General features: G+C 37.8%; 1 protein-coding gene across 1 annotated transcript; it reads right to left on the bottom strand.

Annotated features, from left to right (window-relative positions):
- Nucleotides 1-342: 342 nt before the first annotated feature.
- On the bottom strand, nt 343-10809 carry si:ch1073-390k14.1 (deoxyribodipyrimidine photo-lyase). Its single transcript, XM_052152356.1, has 8 exons — nt 10205-10809; nt 7194-8019; nt 5027-5199; nt 4770-4854; nt 4423-4655; nt 3872-4066; nt 3557-3782; nt 343-1196 (listed from the first exon to the last, which is right to left on the bottom strand). The coding sequence occupies exons 1-8, from the start codon at nt 10427-10429 to the stop codon at nt 667-669; spliced, it is 2493 nt and encodes an 830-aa protein (XP_052008316.1). The 5' UTR covers nt 10430-10809; the 3' UTR covers nt 343-666.
- Nucleotides 10810-21034: the final 10225 nt, after the last annotated feature.

The raw sequence follows: 21034 nt of genomic DNA on the forward strand, positions 1-21034 counted from the left end.
AACCCTAAACCAACTTTTTTTAGTTAATGATCTGTAAGCATGGGGCTTTATTAGTACTGGTCATTGATTCAAGTAATTTTTTTGACATTTGTGTATAAAGTGTTTTAATTCTACAATATATGGTGTAAAAACGTCTGAGTGCTGCCCTCTTCAGGTTGAACGGTGGCTACTGCAGTTGAATTTTCCTATTGGCTGTTGCGGTACTTCGTGACGTAAGCGGTGACAGCTGACGTAAGCAGGTTCCAGCTCACCACGCCAGATTCATGTACATGTCGTCTTGCGACCGTGTCAGGAATAATAATAACATAGAGTCTGACAGCAGCTGTCAATTAATCCGTCACTACGAGTCTCAGGTGCCCCCCCGCTCAGCCCCGCACTAGGTTCGTTCCCTCTATCCCCGCCGGGGTCTGCCCACTTTTCCAGCATTTTCAAATATTTCTAGTGGGTGGAGTCAGACTCTGAGCAGGTGTTTAGTTACCCTTTAAGTCTATGGGATTTTTTCGCCCACCAGGCGAAAATAAAGTCAGACAGATTTAAAAAGTAATAGCGCAATTCTCAACACCACACAATTTGAGGCATCGCTGATTTTTGGTAGATATCAGAGTATTGGGGTGTCTGTAAACGCACTCATTGGCTGAGTTCTAGGCACTGACGCAAGTTAATCTGTTATCTTCGAGGAATGGCGACACCTCCGGGCACTTTGCTGTAAGGGTCTCTGGTTGGGGTCCGCCTTGCCCTTCCACGTGGGGCTGTGGGTCGCGGTAGACCTTCGAGGAGACAACAATCCCTCTCTAGCCTCTCTCTACGCTGTGCACTCTCGCACATCACACTGGCTGTGAAGTCTCTTTCATTTAGGAAAGCAATGGTTTCATCACGTTTGCGACTGACGTAGCCTTTAAGCACAGCGCTGTATGGGTTGTCCTGGCCGTCTGGATCCTCAGGCTGGCATTTAAACTCCATGCGTGTGATGACTGGAAGGAGGAACCCGGTTTCTTCACGCCTCACAACGTCCTCCATACTGCCCAGAGCTTCCTGCACCAGCCTGGTAGGCAGAGGAACCAGGTCACAGCCTGATCGCTGGTCAACGAACTCCCTGAAACGCCGCCTTACCAATGCAACATCCTGCAGAGACTGTGCACGCTGCTTCTCAAGGTCAACAATGATCCGCTCTGGGTAGTTACCTCCTAAAACCACCCCTGCAAACACAAAATAAGGAAAGATGAGAAAGGAAGAGGCTATAGGAACTATAAATGTTTTGCAATTACATTTTTTGTAAACTGATGTTATGGTGAGTCTCAGGAAAACATGTTCAGGCCACATTTCACCTTAAAAGCAAAAAGTAAGATATTATATAAATCACATAAAAATAATTGAAGCCTATTTTTAGGACCACTGAGATAATCAGTTCAGGCATCTTTTTTTCTCATTACTGTATTAGAGTTATATAATGATAAAATATATTTATGAAAATATTTACATTTTAAAATTTGAATAAGCATTAAATTGCATGCAATACAACAGCTGTACATATAATGTAGAAATACACCACTGTTTAAATAATATATAATAATTGTTGTTTTCTAATTTGTTTTTACAAAACTTTACTTTTTAGAAACCCAGTGCTAAAAGTGCACAAAGTTGAAGAAACCCCAATAAACAATGTCACATTGAAAACCATCTTAATGGGACTAAGATTAATTGTTTTTATGAAAATCATACTGTCTAAGCAGGAATTAACTCTGTAGAGCCAAAATGGAGAACTGAAGATGTTGATGAAGTCAAGAGAGGTTCTTAGATATTTTTTAAAGGTTTTTATACTGGAACTAACATCCTTCTATTTGAATAGTTAGTGCAGCTTCAGGCTTTAAATTAAAATGTGATATTATGTGATATTATGTGATCTATGGAACATTTGCATGTGATATTATGTGATCTATGGAACATTTGCATGTGATATTATGTGATCTATGGAACATTTGCATGTGATATTATGTGATCTACGGAACATTTGCATGTGATATTATGTGATCTATGGAACATTTGCATGTGATATTATGTGATCTATGGAACATTTGCATGTGATAGTATGTGATCTATGGAACATTTGCATGTGATATTATGTGATCTATGGAACATTTGCATGTGATATTATGTGATCTATGGAACATTTGCATGTGATATTATGTGATCTATGGAACATTTGCATGTGATATTATGTGATCTACGGAACATTTGCATGTGATATTATGATCTACGGAACATTTGCATGTGATATTATGTGATCTACGGAACATTTGCATGTGATAGTATGTGATCTATGGAACATTTGCATGTGATATTATGTGATCTATGGAACATTTGCATGTGATAGTATGTGATCCATGGAACATTAGCATGTGATAGTATGTGATCTATGCAACATTTGCATGTGATATTATGTGATCTATGGAACATTTGCATGTGATATTATGTGATCTATGGAACATTTGCATGTGATATTATGTGATCTATGGAACATTTGCATGTGATATTATGTGATCTATGGAACATTTGCATGTGATAGTATGTGATCTATGGAACATTAGCATGTGATAGTATGTGATCTATGCAACATTTGCATGTGATATTATGTGATCTATGTAACATTTGCATGTGATAGTATGTGATCTATGGAACATTTGCATGTGATATTATGTGATCTATGGAACATTTGCATGTGATATTATGTGATATATGGAACATTTGCATGTGATAGTATGTGATCTATGGAACATTTGCATGTGATATTATGTGATCTATGGAACATTTGCATGTGATATTATGTGATATATGGAACATTTGCATGTGATAGTATGTGATCTATGGAACATTTGCATGTGATATTATGTGATCTATGGAACATTCGCATGTGATATTATGTGATCTATGGAACATTTGCATGTGATATTATGTGATCTATGGAACATTAGCATGTGATAGTATGTGATCTACGGAACATTTGCATGTGATAGTATGTGATCTATGGAACATTTGCATGTGATATTATGTGATCTATGGAACATTTGCATGTGATAGTATGTGATCTACGGAACATTTGCATGTGATAGTATGTGATCTATGGAACATTAGCATGTGATAGTATGTGATCTATGCAACATTTGCATGTGATATTATGTGATCTATGGAACATTTGCATGTGATAGTATGTGATCTATGGAACATTTGCATGTGATATTATGTGATCTATGGAACATTTGCATGTGATATTATGTGATCTATGGAACATTTGCATGTGATATTATGTGATCTATGGAGCATTTGCATGTGATATTATGTGATCTATGGAACATTTGCATGTGATATTATGTGATCTATGGAACATTAGCATGTGATAGTATGTGATCTATGCAACATTTGCATGTGATATTATGTGATATATGGAACATTTGCATGTGATATTATGTGATATATGGAGCAACATTTGCATGCAATATTAATTGTACATTTTATCTGAGTCAAAGTCTGAGATCAGTGCAAGCAGATGAGGATAACAGACCTGCCCTGCGCAGCATTGAAGCGGGACACTTCCAGGGCTTATGGATGAGGTCATCAGGAAGTGCTGACAGTTCAGAACACCACTGTCTCACGTAAGCGCCATGCGGGTCACAGGTCAGCGCTGCGTCAACGGGATGCATGACAAAGTTCCAATGGTCCAGACCACACATCCCTCCATTTTGCCACATCATTGCATCTATGGCAACATCAGCATCTACCAGTGTGTCCTTTCCAGAAAGAGATTGCATTGTTAATGCTCATAACATAGCTGCCAAAGTTAAGGGGTTTCTGCACAAACGAGGACTTAATGTCTCACCTGAAACCAGCGGTATCCTTCCTGCCAGGGAATATGTAGATAGGCAATGAGGAAGGAGGCCACCACATGTCTCATATAGTTGTTCATCCAGCCAGTTAGCCACAGCTGTCTCATTGCTGCATCCACCAGTGGGTAACCTGTGCGTCCACGCTGCCATGCCTTCAGATAAGCATGGTCTGAACTCCAGCGTAGAGCCTGCACATGAGTAATCTTCACTTCAACCATCATAACGGGGAAAATTTTTTATCTTAATTATTTGGAGCGTGACATGATTGTTGGCATCAGACGGGCTGGTTTGAGTATTTCTGTAACTGCTGATCTCCTGGGATTTTCACACACAAGTCTCTAGAATTTAATAGCGTGTAATAGCACCGGGCCAATTTGGTTGCTTAGGAGAACTGGCTGGAGTCACTCAGCATGCTCTGGATTCAAACTCGTGACTCCAGGGTTTTAAGGGTGTTTTAAAAACACAGAGTAATTTTTTTATTATTATTATTATTATTTTATAAAGCACAAACATCAAAGCACACATTAATAAGTGTGAATCTTGCCTTGTATGGGGGTCTGATTGACTCCCAGGGCAGGTCTGGAAAAAGGCACAGCTGCCAGTATGCCAGATCCCTCCATGCCAATTTACGCTGGAACTTGGGAGGTCTGCATCGAGCTCCACGGGCATCCCATAATAACCAGCGTGCACTCAGCTGCCCAAAGTGAAGATACGGAGACAGAGAGCTGGTGTTGGGATCATCTGCACGACTTGACTCTTTCTCATACCGATACACACCTACAATGATGTCAATTAAACATTACAAAATGATTAATGGGCTTGTAGAGTCCGTAATATTTTTTTTATTGCGTGTGTGTGTGATGAGAGGCTTATACTAGAAATGTGTCTCACCATCACGCAGGAATGCCTCAAGACGGGCCTGAGCTCCTTCCTCACTGAAGTCCCATGATTTCCGAATGTTTGCAGCCCAGTCAATCTGTCATTACCACATCACCAAAATAATTGCCAACATATAGAGTATAGTCGGAAAGGAATACTAGCATACTAAATACTGCATACTGTTCAATATACACTAAATATTGCATTCTACTGTGGGCAAGATAAGAATAATAAAACCAGTGTTAGTGGTGGTGTGGACGTCTTCTCACCTCAGTGCCATCTTTCCGGCGTGGCATGCGTGCCAGCTCCAGATCAACAAGAGGGCATCTCTGCGGCCATGTTGAGGGAGCAGGCAGGACACTGGGGGCATCTAGTGGAGTGCCCAATCCACTGCCAGGGTTCTGCTGGCAACAGCTCATAAAGTGAGAGACAGAACCAATACCTGGAAATAAATCAGACTTCATGAACAAAGAGCACTTTAAAACTACATTTTTACTTTTTAAGAAAAAGTGAGCAGGGCTTGTCCATGCAAAAAGCCACAATGCTAGGGAGTCGTGGGTGGGGTGGTTGCCAGGATGTTGCTAAGTGGTTGCTTAGGTGTTTTGGGTCTGGAGGATTCATGAAACATCCTTAGGAAATAAATTCTTCTTAAAGAAATGTTCCGAGTTCACTAAAAGTTAAGTTGACAGCATTTGTTGCATAATGTTTTTGATTACCACAAAAATAGTTTTTAGTCGTCCCTATGGAACTATGGGAGTAAATGGGGCCAGTTAATTTAGTTCATAAAACTACACTTTTTCAAAAGTATAGAACAAGACATAAACATGATATGTGTTAACATAATTTTAGTGTGATAAATCGCTGTTATAAATGACAGGGTTTACAGGTATTACACCGTCATGGCATTGAAGTTGTAATATTGGATGGAACTTTACACAGATAACGTGCTTTTTTATCACACTAAAATCAATTTACCACTTATATTGTATATGCCTTGTGGCTTTACTTTTGAAACAGTGTGCATTTTTATGTGTATGGACTGGCCACATTCACTTCCATTGTAATTGTCTCATTGTAACCGCAATTTTTGCTTACTTAAATAAACAGAAATTTACTTGACTGTTTTCTTCTTATTTTTTAAAAGGAATATTCCGGGTTCAAAACAAGTTAAGCTCAATCGACAGCATTTTTGGTATAATGTTGATTACCACCAAAACGTATTTCGACTCGTCCCTCCTTTTCTTTAAATGACTTTCCAGTGAGTCATTTACAATAGAAGTGAATGAATGAACGTTACATTTAAACAGCACTTTTCAGACACTACACTCAAAGCGCTTTACACAGTGAACAGGGGACTCTCCTCAACCACCACCACTGTGCAGCATCCACCTGAATGATGCGACGGCAGCAATAGTGCACCAGTACACTCACCACACACTAGCTATTGGAGGAAAGGAGAGAGTGGAGTGATAGAGCCAATTAATGGATGGGGATTATTAGGAAGCCATGATTGATAAGGGCCAATGGGGGGAATGTGTCCTGGGATTTTTAATGACCACAGAGAGTCAGGACCTCGGTTTAACATCTCATCCGAAGGATGGGTTTAATAAGTAAATGGGACCAATCAGTAAAAATTAAAACTAACTACACAGACACGAACAGTGGGCGTTTACGTTGAAGCTTTAAGGTGGTGCTTAGGCCAAAACCGAGTGTTTCAGACAGAGGGCAAAAAATGGAAATGGGTGGAAAATGAACATTTATTTCTAAATGGTGACTGTTTTGGTGCAAAACAACTTTTATAACATTATCGTTGGACCTCAGGGAAGATAATACATTAAAAAAAGCACTTCATGACCACTTTAAATGTTTTTTTTTTAATTATAAGCTTCACATTTCTGCCTTTAAACTCTCCAAAAATTGTTCCCATTCACTTCCATTCTGTTTTTGCTTTTTTATTTTTTGAGGGACGAATTAGAATCATTTTTTGTGATAATCAACATAATGCTTAATTTGCCCAAAGAACTTTCTAGATTTTTTCTAAAGATTTTTTTGCGCAAGTTGCTTTGTGGTTGCTAGGGTTTTAAAGTTGTTGCTAAGGTGTTCTGGGTGGTCACCTACCAGTCCAGTTCAAAAGATCCAACCCCCAAAATCTATATTTTTGTCCAAAGATATGGGTTCAATCTTAAATCTGACCACTGCGAAAAGTAATAGCACACCTCTCCTCAATTCAGCACATGATTTGAGCCATCATTCATGTTCATAGCACAAACAGTACAGGACGAGTTAAGTACTGAAGTTTATTACTTGGGTTTAGGGGTGTGTTTAACCCCCTAACCCTTAGACATTAAAATTAGAAATAGTGAAATAGTGAAATGCAAAAAAGTAACCCTAGTTTCCACCCCTTTCAACCCAAACCCACTTTACTGCATTACCTACCTCGTAGACCAACACCCTTCGTGGTGACCATATAGGGGTCTCTCAGGCAGTAGGAGTGGTAAATGTGGCACTTAATTTCTTGTTTCTCCAGTGTCTCCCATACACTATCATCTCTATCCTTCAACCATGGCTCATACAGGGCTGTCGCCACAACCGATCTCGCCCCTGTCTCTGATATTAGTCCCTGTAGGGCAGCCAAGGATGATGGCTCTGCTTTCTGGGTCACCAAGTGGCTTCCACGCTGCTCAAGAGAGAGATTCAGACTCACTAGTGCCTGGTGCAGCCAGTATTTAGATGCCCCACCTGCCGAGACGGTAACCCCTGGACCCTCCTCCTCCACTGCATTCCACAGGAAGACTGGTATGATTGGTGCACCAAGCTCCAGGCAGCCAATCAGAGCAGGGTTGTCCCACATGCGGAGGTCTCTTCGAAACCACAGCAGAACAGGTTGTGGGCCAGACGGGTTTTTTAACAACTGCAGCTTCTTGCGTTGCCGACGCCTTTGTGATCTTGTTGAATTTCTTGATTGGTCTTTATCATCAACTTTTAAGAGGTCGCCATCGTCTTTGTCCAAATGAAAGTTGGGACTCTGCTCCTTTTTAATGCATATGGGTCGATGTACTTCAGTGTCTGGGGTCCATTTTGTGATACGATGTTTCTCCAGTCCTCTGAATTCATCTTGAACAACACCTGAACATCCTGAAGCCAGTTTTGCATAGCTTGTGGAAGGCAAGTAAGGCTGGTGATCTGAACCACGCTGTCTGACCTCTTGTTTGGTTTCATGGAGAGAGAGTTTTAATGCCAACTCTAATGCATCTTCTTCATCCTAAAACAACAACATACAAAATCTGTCATCACAAAACACAATAGTATTACAAAATATCAATGCTTGCACCATAAGCTTAACCCTTACCTTAACCAAGACCCTTTATTTAACCTTTGTGTTGTGTTTGTGCTAGCATATTTTGTGTTCCCGGTCAAAAATGAACGGTCCACTAAGATTGTTTATAAATCTGTCATATTGCATATATTATATTATCCCAAGATATTGCATTAGATCTTTTTAGCAACTTAGTTTTTAGTAATTATAACTTTTTTGTTTTGTACTCCTTTTTTGAACATATTTAAAAATATTTCTTTTTGACAGAAGAATTTTATAGAACTGAGGGCAAGTGGGAGCACTTCCTGCGGAAAAAAAATAATATAATAATTACATAATAAATTAGTAACCACTTGCTTAATCTGAACATAATAAGTGTCATTTTTAAATGCTTAGAATCTGGTTTTTACAATGCATATATCTGATCTCACCAATTCTTATATAACGCTTTTTAATTTGCTGACGAATAAAAATAGTTTCATTCTCATAATTTGCAAATGTGTTATCAAAACACATTGATATTCAGAGTTGGTAAAACCATAAAGATGAGATAGCCATGTGTTATATATTATTGGAAAGGTCTCAATGTGTAGAATGCAATGAGAAAATTTGTTTCACTCAGTGGCCAAACTGCAGTGAGTTTTAATGTATGAAATTCCCACAGACACACATAAATATAATAAACAGGAGTGTCTTTTTGTCATGTTTTTCCTTAATACTTCCTGAAACATGCATAAAACATAGAAAATGGCATATCGGAATGTACAGCAGACTATCCCGATTCAAACGAGCCCAAACACAACATAGTATGATGAGTAGATCTTGAAATATTCCTCAAAGGGTATACATGGAAAGGCGATGCACAAAAGGGCACTCAACACACATTGTATGTGTGTGTGTGTGTGTGTGTGTGTGTGTGTGTGTATATACAGGCCTTCATAGGTGCTCGCTAACAGCACATGCCCCTACTGTCTGTTAAGGCTAAATATATATAGAAGTATATATATATATATATAAAGTAATCCAGGTCAAAATGACCGGAACACAACATAAGGGTTAAAAGGGCTTCCGCCTGCCTAAAATGTTTTCTCACCCCCTAAAAATCTGTGACTCAAATCTCAGCCTGCAGTCATAGCACTGCACTAGTTTTAAGTGTGAAACTGCTTTGTTGGCTTCTCCCATCTGTAAAGATGGACTATGGCATGAGCTAATAGCATTGGAGTGCGGGCTGTGAAGAAGTATTTCAGTGGTTTGACACAGAAAGAATACGCCCCATGCCCCATTCCCCATTCGATTCGTGAACAAGCGAGGATCAAAAAGCGTCTGCTGACAGATTGAAGGAGAGGGGGCATATTGTTTGTTTAGTTCAGTATTCTCATTTAACTGGATAAATTAAGAGTAAATGTGATCAATGACATCAGGAAGTAATTAAAACTATTTTTAGCTTCACAGCAGATGACTTTGTTGTCATTGGGGAAAAGCTTATGATGCTTAAACATTCTTAAAATCTCTTAATAGACTTTATTTAATAGATTTTATTAAAGTATAATTAGATTTTATCAATTGTTTAATGACTCACTCAAAACACATGAAAGTGTGACAATAAAACTGCAGAAAAGTGTAATTTACAAAAATGGTCATTGAACAAATCTTTTTTTTAAACGCCTTTATTTTACTATTATTATTAAAACAGAGCATCTTTTCCAAGTGATTCTTTAAGGAAATTGGTACTTTAATTCACCAAAGTGGCATTCAACTGATCACAAAGTATAGTCAAGACATTACTGATGTAAAAAAACAGCACCATCGCTACTCAGGGGTGCAGGCCTTATGGGAAAAATTGCTTTTATGTGTATGTATTTATATTTGTTTGTTTGTTTACATTTTAGAAAAATAGAAAATTCAACAAAATCATAAAATAGCAAATGGAAGTATTTGAATTATAATGTGTTAGTATTAATAATGTAAGAAGATCCCATGTATGCATTTAAATTAAAATGTTAGTTTTGTAAAGAATTTCATACTTTATATTTGTCAACAAAACAATTTCGAATATTAAATTATAAGCATTTTGATTCAAAGATTTTAAGAGTTAAGTCAAGTGTTTAAAACATTATGAAATTCACATTACCTTTGAGAAATACTCCAGAAAGATTGTTGTCAGTTGACTGTGTAGATGCTCGTGTCCGGGTAAAAGGGGTTTGATTACATCAAGAAAGAGTGTTCTGGTGTCTGTGTCCCCCAGCAGAGACAAACACAGCCCAAAAAAACCGTCCGGATCCTCACGGCCCAAAATCAGCTCTCTCAACAGCTCACGGACCTGAGAGATGTGCTTCATATCTCTGACTTCAGACATTGGCTTTGACTAAACCTGTCACTTTAAACGCGATAAACATGGGCGATTTATGTATCATTAGTAACCACGAAGATAAAAGTTACAATGTAGCCGCGCGAAAGATGAAGTTACAAATGTAGCCGCGCGAAAGATGAAGTTACAATGTAGCAGCGAGCAGCGTTACAAAACAATGAATGAATGTTTGACGAGTTGACACGTTACACAACCCGCTGCTGATGTGTTTCATAAGCGACATTACAGGCGTTAATAACGCTTCGTTTTGCTTATATAGCATTTATATTATTTACTATAAACAAATATAACAATAAATACACAACGTGAGAAGATTACCTTTATTAAATATGCACGCGAACTTCAGTATCAAAAGCATTCCATCTATATATCTGGTTGTGGTGACTGTGAAAGGGGCGGTCCCACTTGAGCAATTTGACCAATCCTGGTCGAGGATTTTACAAGCGTCACGTCCCTTCAGAGAGGCACGTGTTAACCCAAACATATGAGAGCCAATCAGATCCTTTGAACAGACAGACCGTTTCTGGAATCACTGGAATGGTTCAATTTAGGAGTTAATGCCACTGTTGTCAATAAGTACATAATTAAACCTCACATTTCAATCCCTGTATGTCAATAATGTCTTGATATATGTAAAACGTATAAACAGGACGTATAGCAACAGTAACAAGAATTACACATATAAGACTCCTGAAATGTCTAGGGCCACCTAATGCCACCCAAAGCCAAACTATTGTTATTGTAAGATTAAAGTATTTTAAAACAATTGGTAAAATGAAAATGTATCTTGATAAAGCACCTTTTAAATCTGAATATTGTACCCTTGTGTGTTGTCTCTCATCTACATAAAAAATACTTTTGAAACTTTCATGATTTTTCCTAATAAAGTGTTCAAATGAACTGAACTGAACAGTATCATACCAAAAATACTAAAACATTTCCCTAATGCTTAACTGTTTACACCCTTGTGCAATAATAAAGGTATTTACATCTGTGCTGTTATCTATTGATTCTATGAGGAATTATAATGTAAAAGGATGATAATATAGACGTTAATGCATACTATACCTATGGATATAAAGCATTTATATAACTAATTTACTTAGAAATAATACATATAATTGTGAAAAATACATTCTGAAAATCATGTAAATTTCATAGCTACTTTTTAGCTGATATCTATATTTGTGAAGGTTGATATTTTATTTATTTGCAGTGACAGGAAAGTACAGTTATGTGATTATACCAAAAGGGGGCGATATTTGAAGGTTCAGAAAGCACTTATAGGCAGCATAAAGGTGGTTTAATCCATGTCTTCAGAAGTGATATGATAGGTGTGTGAGAGAAACAGATCAATATTTAAGTTTTGTTTTACTATCAATTCCCCCCCCTGCCAGTAGGTGGCTATATGCACAAAGAATGAGAATCGCCAAAAATTACAAGAAGAATGTGAAAGTGAAAGTGGAGATTTACAGTTAAGGACTTCAATATTGATATGTTTCTCACCCACACCTATCATATCACTTCAGTAGACATGGAGTAAACCACTGGAGTCGTATGGATTACTTTTATGCTGCCTTTATGTGCTTTTTAGAACTTCAAAGTTTTGGCCACCATTCACTTGCATTGTATGGACCTACAGAGCTGAGATATTCTTCTAAAAATCTTCATTTGTGTTCAGCAGAAGAAAGAAAACCATACACATCTAGGATGGCATGAGGGTGAGTAAATAAGATTGATTCAATATTCAGAAACCATTCATATAGTTTTGTTATTAAATCCTCTTTTTCTCTGCTTTTTCACCAAAGTATTGGAATTATAACAAGAATCATTTATATTATTTCTAATATTATTAATAATTAACTAGTGATAATACAAATTAAATGGCTTAATGAATTAAATCCACCTTAAAAACGTATTCATTCTGTCTCTTGGAAGCATTGACCTCTAGATATACGAACCCAGACATATAAATAGGCAGTGCATGATGTAAAACAATGTGTTACTATCTTTTTCTTTCATGTGTATTGACTTACAAGTGGACTAAAGCCTTTCTAAAGAGGAACAAATAGTTTTAAAATTAGAATTGAACAGGGAGCTTGTGCTTGAGGACAGTGTAATCAATAATGTTTAGACGACAGAACAAGTCTAACAGACAGCAGATCGATACCAGCGGCTCCCACCTCCCTCCCACTCTGTCCCACTGACCTCGTTGCATGAACTGATTAAGTCTTTATTTAAAGCTCAATGACTGGTGAGTGAAGGACGAGAGAGAGAAAGAGCAGTTAAACAATTTAAGTGGGAAAAAACTCAGTGGGAGAACTAAAGGGCTCCTCAAGACTGTCACATGAAACTTAACTTGATTTTTACATTTTCTGAAGAATTGTGAATGTTGCATGCCTTTGCAAAACCCACTTGCCACAATGCTAGGGTGCTGTGGGTGGTTACCACAGGGCATTGTTTTGTAGCTGCTAAAATGTTTATCATGTTTTTTAGTGTGTTGCTACTGTATGTGATTGCAAGGATTTTGTGGGAGGTTGTTAGGGTGCTTTGGGTTGTTGCTAGGGTGTTCTCGGTGGTTACTATGGTTATCTGGGTGGTTGCAAGGGTGTACTGGGTTGTTGCTTAGGTTATCTGGGTGGTTGCTTGAGTTTTCTCAGTGGTTGCTAGAGTTTTCTGGGTGGTTGCTAGTGTGTTCTGGGTGGTTACTAGGATTCTCTGGGTGGTTGCTTGGATGTTCTGAGTGGTTACTTGGGTTATCTGGGTGGTTGCTAGGGTGTTCTGGGTGGTTGCTAGAGTTTTATTGTTGTTTGTTAGGGTTTTCTGAGTGGTTGCTAGGGTGTTCTGGGTGGATACTAGGGTTTTCTGGGTAGTTGATAGGGTGTTCTGGGTGGTTGCTAGAGTTTTATTGTTGTTTGTTAGGGTTTTCTGAGTGGTTGCTAGGGTGTTCTGGGTGTTTACTAGGGTTTTCTGGGTAGTTGATAGGGTGTTCTGAGTGGTTGCTAGTGTTTTATTGTTGTTTGTTAGGGTTTTCTGAGTGGTTGCTAGGGTGTTCTGGGTGGTTACTAGGGTTTTCTGGGTGGTTGATAGGGTATTCTGGGTGGTTGCTAGAGTTTCTGGGTGGTTGCTAGGGTGTCCTGGGTGGTTGATAGAGTTTTATTGTTGTTTGTTATTGTTTTCTGAGTGATTGCTAGGGTGTTCTGGGTGGTTACTAGGGTTTTCTGGGTGGTTGATAGGGTATTCTGGGTGGTTGCTAGAGTTTCTGGGTGGTTGCTAGGGTGTCCTGGGTGGTTGATAGAGTTTTATTGTTGTTTGTTAGGGTTTTATGAGTGGTTGCTTGAGTTTTCTCGGTGATTGCTAGAGTTTTCTGGGTGGTTGCTTGTGTGTTCTGGGTGGTTACTAGGGTTATCTGGGTGGTTGCTAGAGTTTTCTGGGTGGTTGCTAGGGTGTTCTGGGTGGTTGATAGAGTTTCTGGGTGGTTGATAGGGTGTTCTGGGTGGTTGCTTGAGTTTTCTTGGTTGTTGCTTTGGCATTATGGTTGTTAGGGTGTTCTGGGTGGTTACTATGGTTATCTGGGTGGTTGCAAGGGTGTACTGGGTTGTTGCTTAGGTTATCTGGGTGGTTGCTTGAGTTTTCTAAGTGGTTACTAGGGTTCTCTTGGTTGTTGCTAAGGTGTTCTGGGTGGTTGCTAGAGTTTTCTCAGTGGTTCCCATGGCATTATGGGTGCACCTTAGGGAGTTCTGAGTTGTTACTTGCTGACACAAGTCAAACAAGCTCAACTCAAGTCTCTGTGATGTTCTGGTCTCTCCTTTGACTATGGGATTTTTCATCCACCATGTAAAAATCGTGAGAATCACTTAGAGAAGTAATAGCATCTCTCCTCAAAAAAACCCCATCATTTGAGGTATCTTGTTATTTACACCAATAAATACAATTAGATTCTTCAAATACCACATCTCAGTTCTGAAAGGTGTGTATTTATTCAAATGAAAATGCCCAGTTGTCAAACAACACTCGTTTCAAGAATGAGAGAGAGAGGAAGAAAATAAAAGGATGCGTAAAGGAAATAAAGCTATCAAGGCATATAAGTGGAATCTTTAATGGAGCATGTTGCCATGGAAATACAGGGATTCGTTTCAATTGGATCCTTGAGCCTGAACTCCAGTTTCACTGAATGCTCATATACAGACAGATGAAGTGACACATCTCACCACACAACATCTGGCGTCAAATCTATTGGCACAGTGGTCTATGCCATATTTGCCATTCATTTGGCATTCTATATTCTGTCTTTTAATAAACATAAGCAAATATGAATATGTTTCTAAATCTGTCTCTCAAATGCTTCTTTTTCCATTTCTCTCTCTTTCATTAACGCTTCATTCAGACGCTGTATTGCAGGTGACAGGGAGAACTAATCGCTCCGAAGATTAAAAATAAATGAAGAGAAACGTGTTTTAGAAAAACGCTGGAGGAAGAAACATAAATCATCCAGCCTGGATCAGGATCCTCGTCACTGTCCTCACACTGACACACAAATTACATTCACATTACTGAAATCACATTACTGCTGCCTTTCAGGAAGGACGCACTAAGGGGAAAAAGAGAGAGAAGATGACTTGTATTAGATGAGGTTTTAAAGTGATAGAGCTAAAAAAAAAAAAAAAAAGAAAAAAAAGAGGATAACCAAAAGATGTCATTTTTTATTTTAGGTTGAGTGCAGTTTATTATCATTGAGATGCTTGATAGCATTTTTATTATTAGTTTTACGTTGTATTATGTAGGATTATTATTACATAGTTATAGTATAAGTGTGCTACATTTCATTGCATTAAATCTATATAATATTTGTAATTATATAAAATGCATATTTCTTGTTTATTATTAAATAAATATTTTTTCATACATTTTATTAAATACAATTATTTATTCATATAATTTTATTGTATAATATATATATAGATATTTATAATTATATAATATATATATATATATATAAATATCTACATATGTATCAATAATAAATATAGATATTTAATAATACATTTTTGGATATTTAGAATGTATTTTTTTTAAAGATTATGTTTATTGAATTAGGTAATTTATTACTTACTATAATATTTATCAGCTGTTAATTTTAGATTTATCATAAGATTCTTCATTCTGTGTGTCAGGACATTCTAGATGAATCTTGCACTATTTACACTTGCATTAGAATACGATAAATTATGTTTTTATGCACCTTTTTCTTAAAATCTCTTATTTATTTTCTATATACATATAACTTATTTAATTCATAGTCATGCATGCATTGGGTAGACTTTCTGCCATGTACCATTGAGTATGTGACAAATAAAACTGTGACCTTGAGGTTAATTTTATCCAAATTTATTATTTTACATGATAAAATTGTCACATGGTGTTTTGTATTTAAAACAATTGCAACTTTCCCCTTATGACTGATTTAGTATGTTTTGTTTGTTTGTTTGTTTGTTTGTAAGATCCTAATAATAAAGTTAATTCCTTGGATTTCAGTGGTGTTTAGTATGTGATCCGCTACAGATTACATGCTGTAAAATGTAATTTGTAATGTATTCCATTAGATTATTCAAGGTCAGTAATGTAATCTAAATACTTCGGATTACTTCTTCAGCACTGGTAGATTTTTTTCACTTGTTTTGACTATATGTCGAGTAAAAAAAATACATTCTCCGAAAAAAAGTCTAAATATCTTAATGAATCTTGTTTTGATGAATGTTTAGATATTATTACAGGAACACAATATTTAAATTCTCATTTAGAATAAAATGTCTGCAGTACATCTTTGACTTAATCAAAGGTATTATAGTAGAGAAACAAAGTTATGCTCTTTTGTGAATAATCTTCATAGAATTTATTATAAAATATGTGGATGTAAAGCAAGAAATAGCATTTTAGCTTAGCATAAAGCTAAATGTTTGATGACAATTTACACTATTTTTGCTGCTCCAAACTTAAAAAGCCCACTGAGTGTACACAACGACATCCTTTCCTGATTGTATGTGGATTCTGTTCATATAATTAGGCAGAAAATAAATTATTTGAAGATTTCTATACAATGTTAAAGCATTTTGTTGGTTAGCATTTCTTGCAAAAATACACTAACCGAATAAAAACATTGACAAGGCATGTTACTGTGTATTTATTGGGTTTATGTTTCATCTGTCAAAGCATTTCTAACTGTTTTTTAAGCTGTAGAAACATTATGTAGCTCCTCTATTAAGCTCCCAACGGAAAGTCCCTCAATGATGTCATATCCACCTTTTACTTACAACAATGTGAAAGCGGCTTGTATGAATGAAACACATCATAGTGTTTCACTGCCGCTCAAACGCTCCTCAGATCGCATCATTTATTTGGATAAATTTTTTCCAACTGAATCTAAATATTCATTTAAACAATTACAATAGAATCTCAAAAGTAATTACAAAAGTAATCTCTTCTGTAATCAAAATACTTTTAGAATGTAACTGTATTCTGATTACCAACTATTTAAATTGTAACTGTAATGGAATACAGTTACTAATATTTAGTATTTTAAATACGTAATCCCGCTACATGTATTCTGTTATAACCCTCGAGAAATATTGAGATTTTGTCTCTAGGTTGTTTTGTATGTACATTGTGTTGTATATTGTGTGTATACTTTATGTTGTGTGTTGTTATTGGAGCAAACATACAATTCAAATCGTGTAAGTGTAACTTACTTGGCCAATAAACATGCATTCATATTCTGAAATACAGTCTGCATACAAGCCCTCAGCAGTCTGTGGCTCAAATAATGTATTTACAGCACAGTTAAGTGAAGACAACTAGCAGGAAAGCACAACAGGCTGCAGTTTTATAAACGTCCTCTGGAGGCCACTTCAGCATCAGCAGAACAGCAGCTGAATCACACTGTACTGATATCACAGACTGAGAGAGAGAGAGAGAGAGAGAGAGAGAGAGAGAGAGAGAGAGGAAGGAGAGAGAGAGAGAGAGGGAAGGAGAGATAGAGAGGAAGAGATTAAGAGAGAGAGAGAGAGAGAGAGAGAGTTGACAGAAAATGCCAGACATTATTTGTGACATTCTGTTATGACAATGTCTTTGTGTATGTGTTCATTTTATGAGCTCATTTCTCATTTGCGAGGTGTTTAAACACAGGAAAAACATGACAAATTGACAAAGAAGGAATAGCAAAAATGAGTAGAATAATAACAGTAGGGAGAACAGAAGAGGAATCAGGGGAGGAGTGCATAATCCTTTGTTCTCCCCTATTCACTTTGGAGTGAGTGTCTGACTCCCTATATAAACTGTCATTTTCACACACACACACACACACACACACACACACACACACACACACACACACACACACACACACACACACACACACACACACACACACACACACACACACACACGGCATGTAATTTGCCCTGGAGGGACACCATCACTTTTGTATTTCTGTGTTTTTGATGTGTAGGAGTGTGTACCCTCTTCAGTTTATTTGTGTTATATCTTTCTGGTACAAGTAATCCTATTTTGATTCCTCCCCCTTTCCCTTGAGCCTGCATGAAGAATAGTTATGTATGACACAATTCATTGATGTACTATTCTTGATCAGAAGTTCTTTTTATTTGATTTATATCAGGAGACTGTACATCAAGATCAAGTATATATACATCGGTTTTTGAAAATGTATTTAGTTCCTGTTCTTGTCCAGATCTCAGGCCAGTGTATATCTGCAATGCTCTCTCACAGATAAAATGACATTGACTAAGTTATGAGATCAAAGCATTTGCTTATACATAATTTAATATGTAATATAATATATATATATATAATGGCATATGAGATACTAAAAACAATTGTTTGAAAAATGTAGAGCAAACCAGTTGGTTAATAAATAAATAAAACAAAATTTTGGGAAACCTTAGTCAAACCACTTGGCCAATAAGATAATTAATACATACCATTTTAAATATTCAATTCAATTCAATAAAGTAAATGTTTCAAAAAAATAAATAAATAAATAAACTTTAATCTTCAGTGCATATTACAGATAAACAATATTGAACGTACAAATTCATCTATGATTAGGAAGTTGCTGACAATTTATATTACATTTTCTTTCTTTCTTACTTTCTTTCTTTCTTTCTCACTCACTCACTTACTCACTCACTCTCACTCACTCACTCACTCACTCTCACTCACTCACTCTCTCTCTCCCTCACTCACTCACTCACTCACTCTCACTCTCTCACTCACTCACCCTCTCTCTCTCACTCACTCACTCACTCACACTCTCTCTCTCTCACTCACTCACTCACACTCTCTCTCTCTCAGTCACTCACTCACTCTCACTCACTCTCTTTCTTTCTTTCTCTCTCAGTCACTCACTCACTCACTCTCACTCACTCACTCTCTCTCTCACTCACTCACTCACTCACTCACTCTCACTCTCTCACTCACTCACCCTCTCTCTCTCACTCACTCACTCACTCACACTCTCTCTCTCTCACTCACTCACTCTCTCTCAGTCACTCACTCACTCTCACTCACTCTCTTTCTTTCTTTCTCTCTCATTCACTCACTCACTCACTCACTCACTCACTCACTCTCTCTCAGTCACTCACTCTCACTCACTCACTCACTCACTCACACTCTCTCTCTCTCTCTCTCAGTCACTCACTCACTCACACACTCTCTCTCTCACTCTCTCTCTCTCTCAGTCACTCACTCACTCACTCACTCTCACTCACTCACTCTCTTTCTTTATTTCTTTCTTTCTCTCTCATTCACTCACTCACTCACTCTCTCTCAGTCACTCACTCACTCTCACTCACTCACTCACTCACACTCTCTCTCTCTCACTCACTCACTCACTCACTCACTCACTCACTCACTCACTCACTCACTCTCTCTCTCTCTCTCACTCACTCACTCACTCTCTCTCTCACTCACTCACTCACTCACTCTCTCTCTCTCTCTCATTCTCTCTCTCTCTCACTCACTCTCTCACCCTCTCTCTCTCACTCACTCACTCACTCACACTCTCTCTCTCTCACTCACTCACTCACTCTCTCTCAGTCACTCACTCACTCTCACTCACTCTCTTTCTTTCTTTCTCTCTCATTCACTCACTCACTCACTCTCTCTCTCTCAGTCACTCACTCTCACTCACTCTCTTTCTTTCTCTCTCTCTCTCTCACTCACTCACTCACTCTCTCTCTCTCTCTCTCTCTCAGTCACTCACTCACTCACTCACTCACTCACTCTCTCACACACTCACTCACTCTCTCTCTCTCTCTCAGTCAGTCACTCACTCACTCACTCTCACTCACTCACTCTCTTTATTTCTTTCTTTCTTTCTCTCTCATTCACTCACTCACTCACTCACTCACTCACTCACTCACTCACTCACTCACTCTCTTTCTTTCTTTCTTTCTTTCTTACTTTCTATTTCTATGTTCTATTCCATTTTAGACAAGTCTAAAGTCCCATTTTGACAATCTATATGACTCGCTGTACATTTTGTGGAGGTGTTTTAGATGAACTGTTGTTATTGTATTTTTTCTCTCAGTTCCACCAGCAAACATCAGTTTAAATGAAGTACTGGCTGATGAATAAGCAATGCCAATTCATTTTTCTTTGGGAATGTTTTTGTTGATGTTGTTTGGCAGAGATACGACAGATTTAATGATGTTTATTTGAGTCCAGGAGAGCTTCACAGACTATATAGCTCGGAGCAGAATACATTTTGAGAGAGAGAAGCTCCTAATCTTCAACCATTAGCCCTAATAAAAAAAGCGCCTGAAGTATTCCCACTGCAAATGGAAAGTGTGAAATAAATATCAAAACAAATCCGAAATTATACATCATTTTTTAAAGGAATATGCAGTAATAAATAAAACTCAGAGGTTTGCTTCCTGTATGGAAAACCAGAAAGGAGTGAAAGCTCACATGCATATTTGTGCACGAGTGAGCAAGCATGCCAACACACACACATGTATGAGCATCTGACAAATGTGATGGCACCACACAATAAAGACACCCGCTGTTGATCACCATGGCAACGCTACCTGACAGCGCCGTGACATGCATGGTAAGGTGTATTCCACAGTGATCTTACAGTAATATCACACCTCTCTGTTTCTTGGAAGGGTGTGTGTGTGTGTGTGTGTGTGTGTGTGTGTGTGTGAGTGTGTGAGTTTGTGTATGTGTGTAGGTGAGGAGATTTACTCTCAGTGGCCCTGCTAATGGACAGATGTGAGAATAATGTAGTGTAGAAGAGCAGAGATCCTGAAGCTATCGACCAAAAGCACGCAAGCACACACACACACACACACACACACACACACACACACACACAGACACATTCACACATATCCTGAACACCATATCAGAGCAGAGGTCAGAGGTCAGAGCAGAGGCTAATGGGAAATGTGATTTATATTCCAACATGGCCAAGTGGCCTCCCATTACTGTTACTCACCTTAATGTGTGCAGATAGTGCGCATGTGTGTGTGTGTTTTGTTGCATCTTTCTGTGCAATGCATTTTCCATCTTGAA

This window comes from Xyrauchen texanus, chromosome 21 (assembly GCF_025860055.1).
Source record: "Xyrauchen texanus isolate HMW12.3.18 chromosome 21, RBS_HiC_50CHRs, whole genome shotgun sequence".
Lineage (NCBI taxonomy): Eukaryota > Metazoa > Chordata > Actinopteri > Cypriniformes > Catostomidae > Xyrauchen > Xyrauchen texanus.

Bases quoted from the DNA above. Each gene is read 5' to 3' on its own strand.
- si:ch1073-390k14.1 (XM_052152356.1), bottom strand. From the start codon at position 10,429: ATGTCTGAAGTCAGAGATATGAAGCACATCTCTCAGGTCCGTGAGCTG. The intron at 4,067-4,422 runs GCAAGATTCACA...ACTCATGTGCAG, and splicing joins CAATCAGACCCCCATACAAG to GCTCTACGCTGGAGTTCAGA. The intron at 1,197-3,556 runs GTCTGTTATCCT...TTGTGTTTGCAG, and splicing joins TTCAATGCTGCGCAGGGCAG to GGGTGGTTTTAGGAGGTAAC.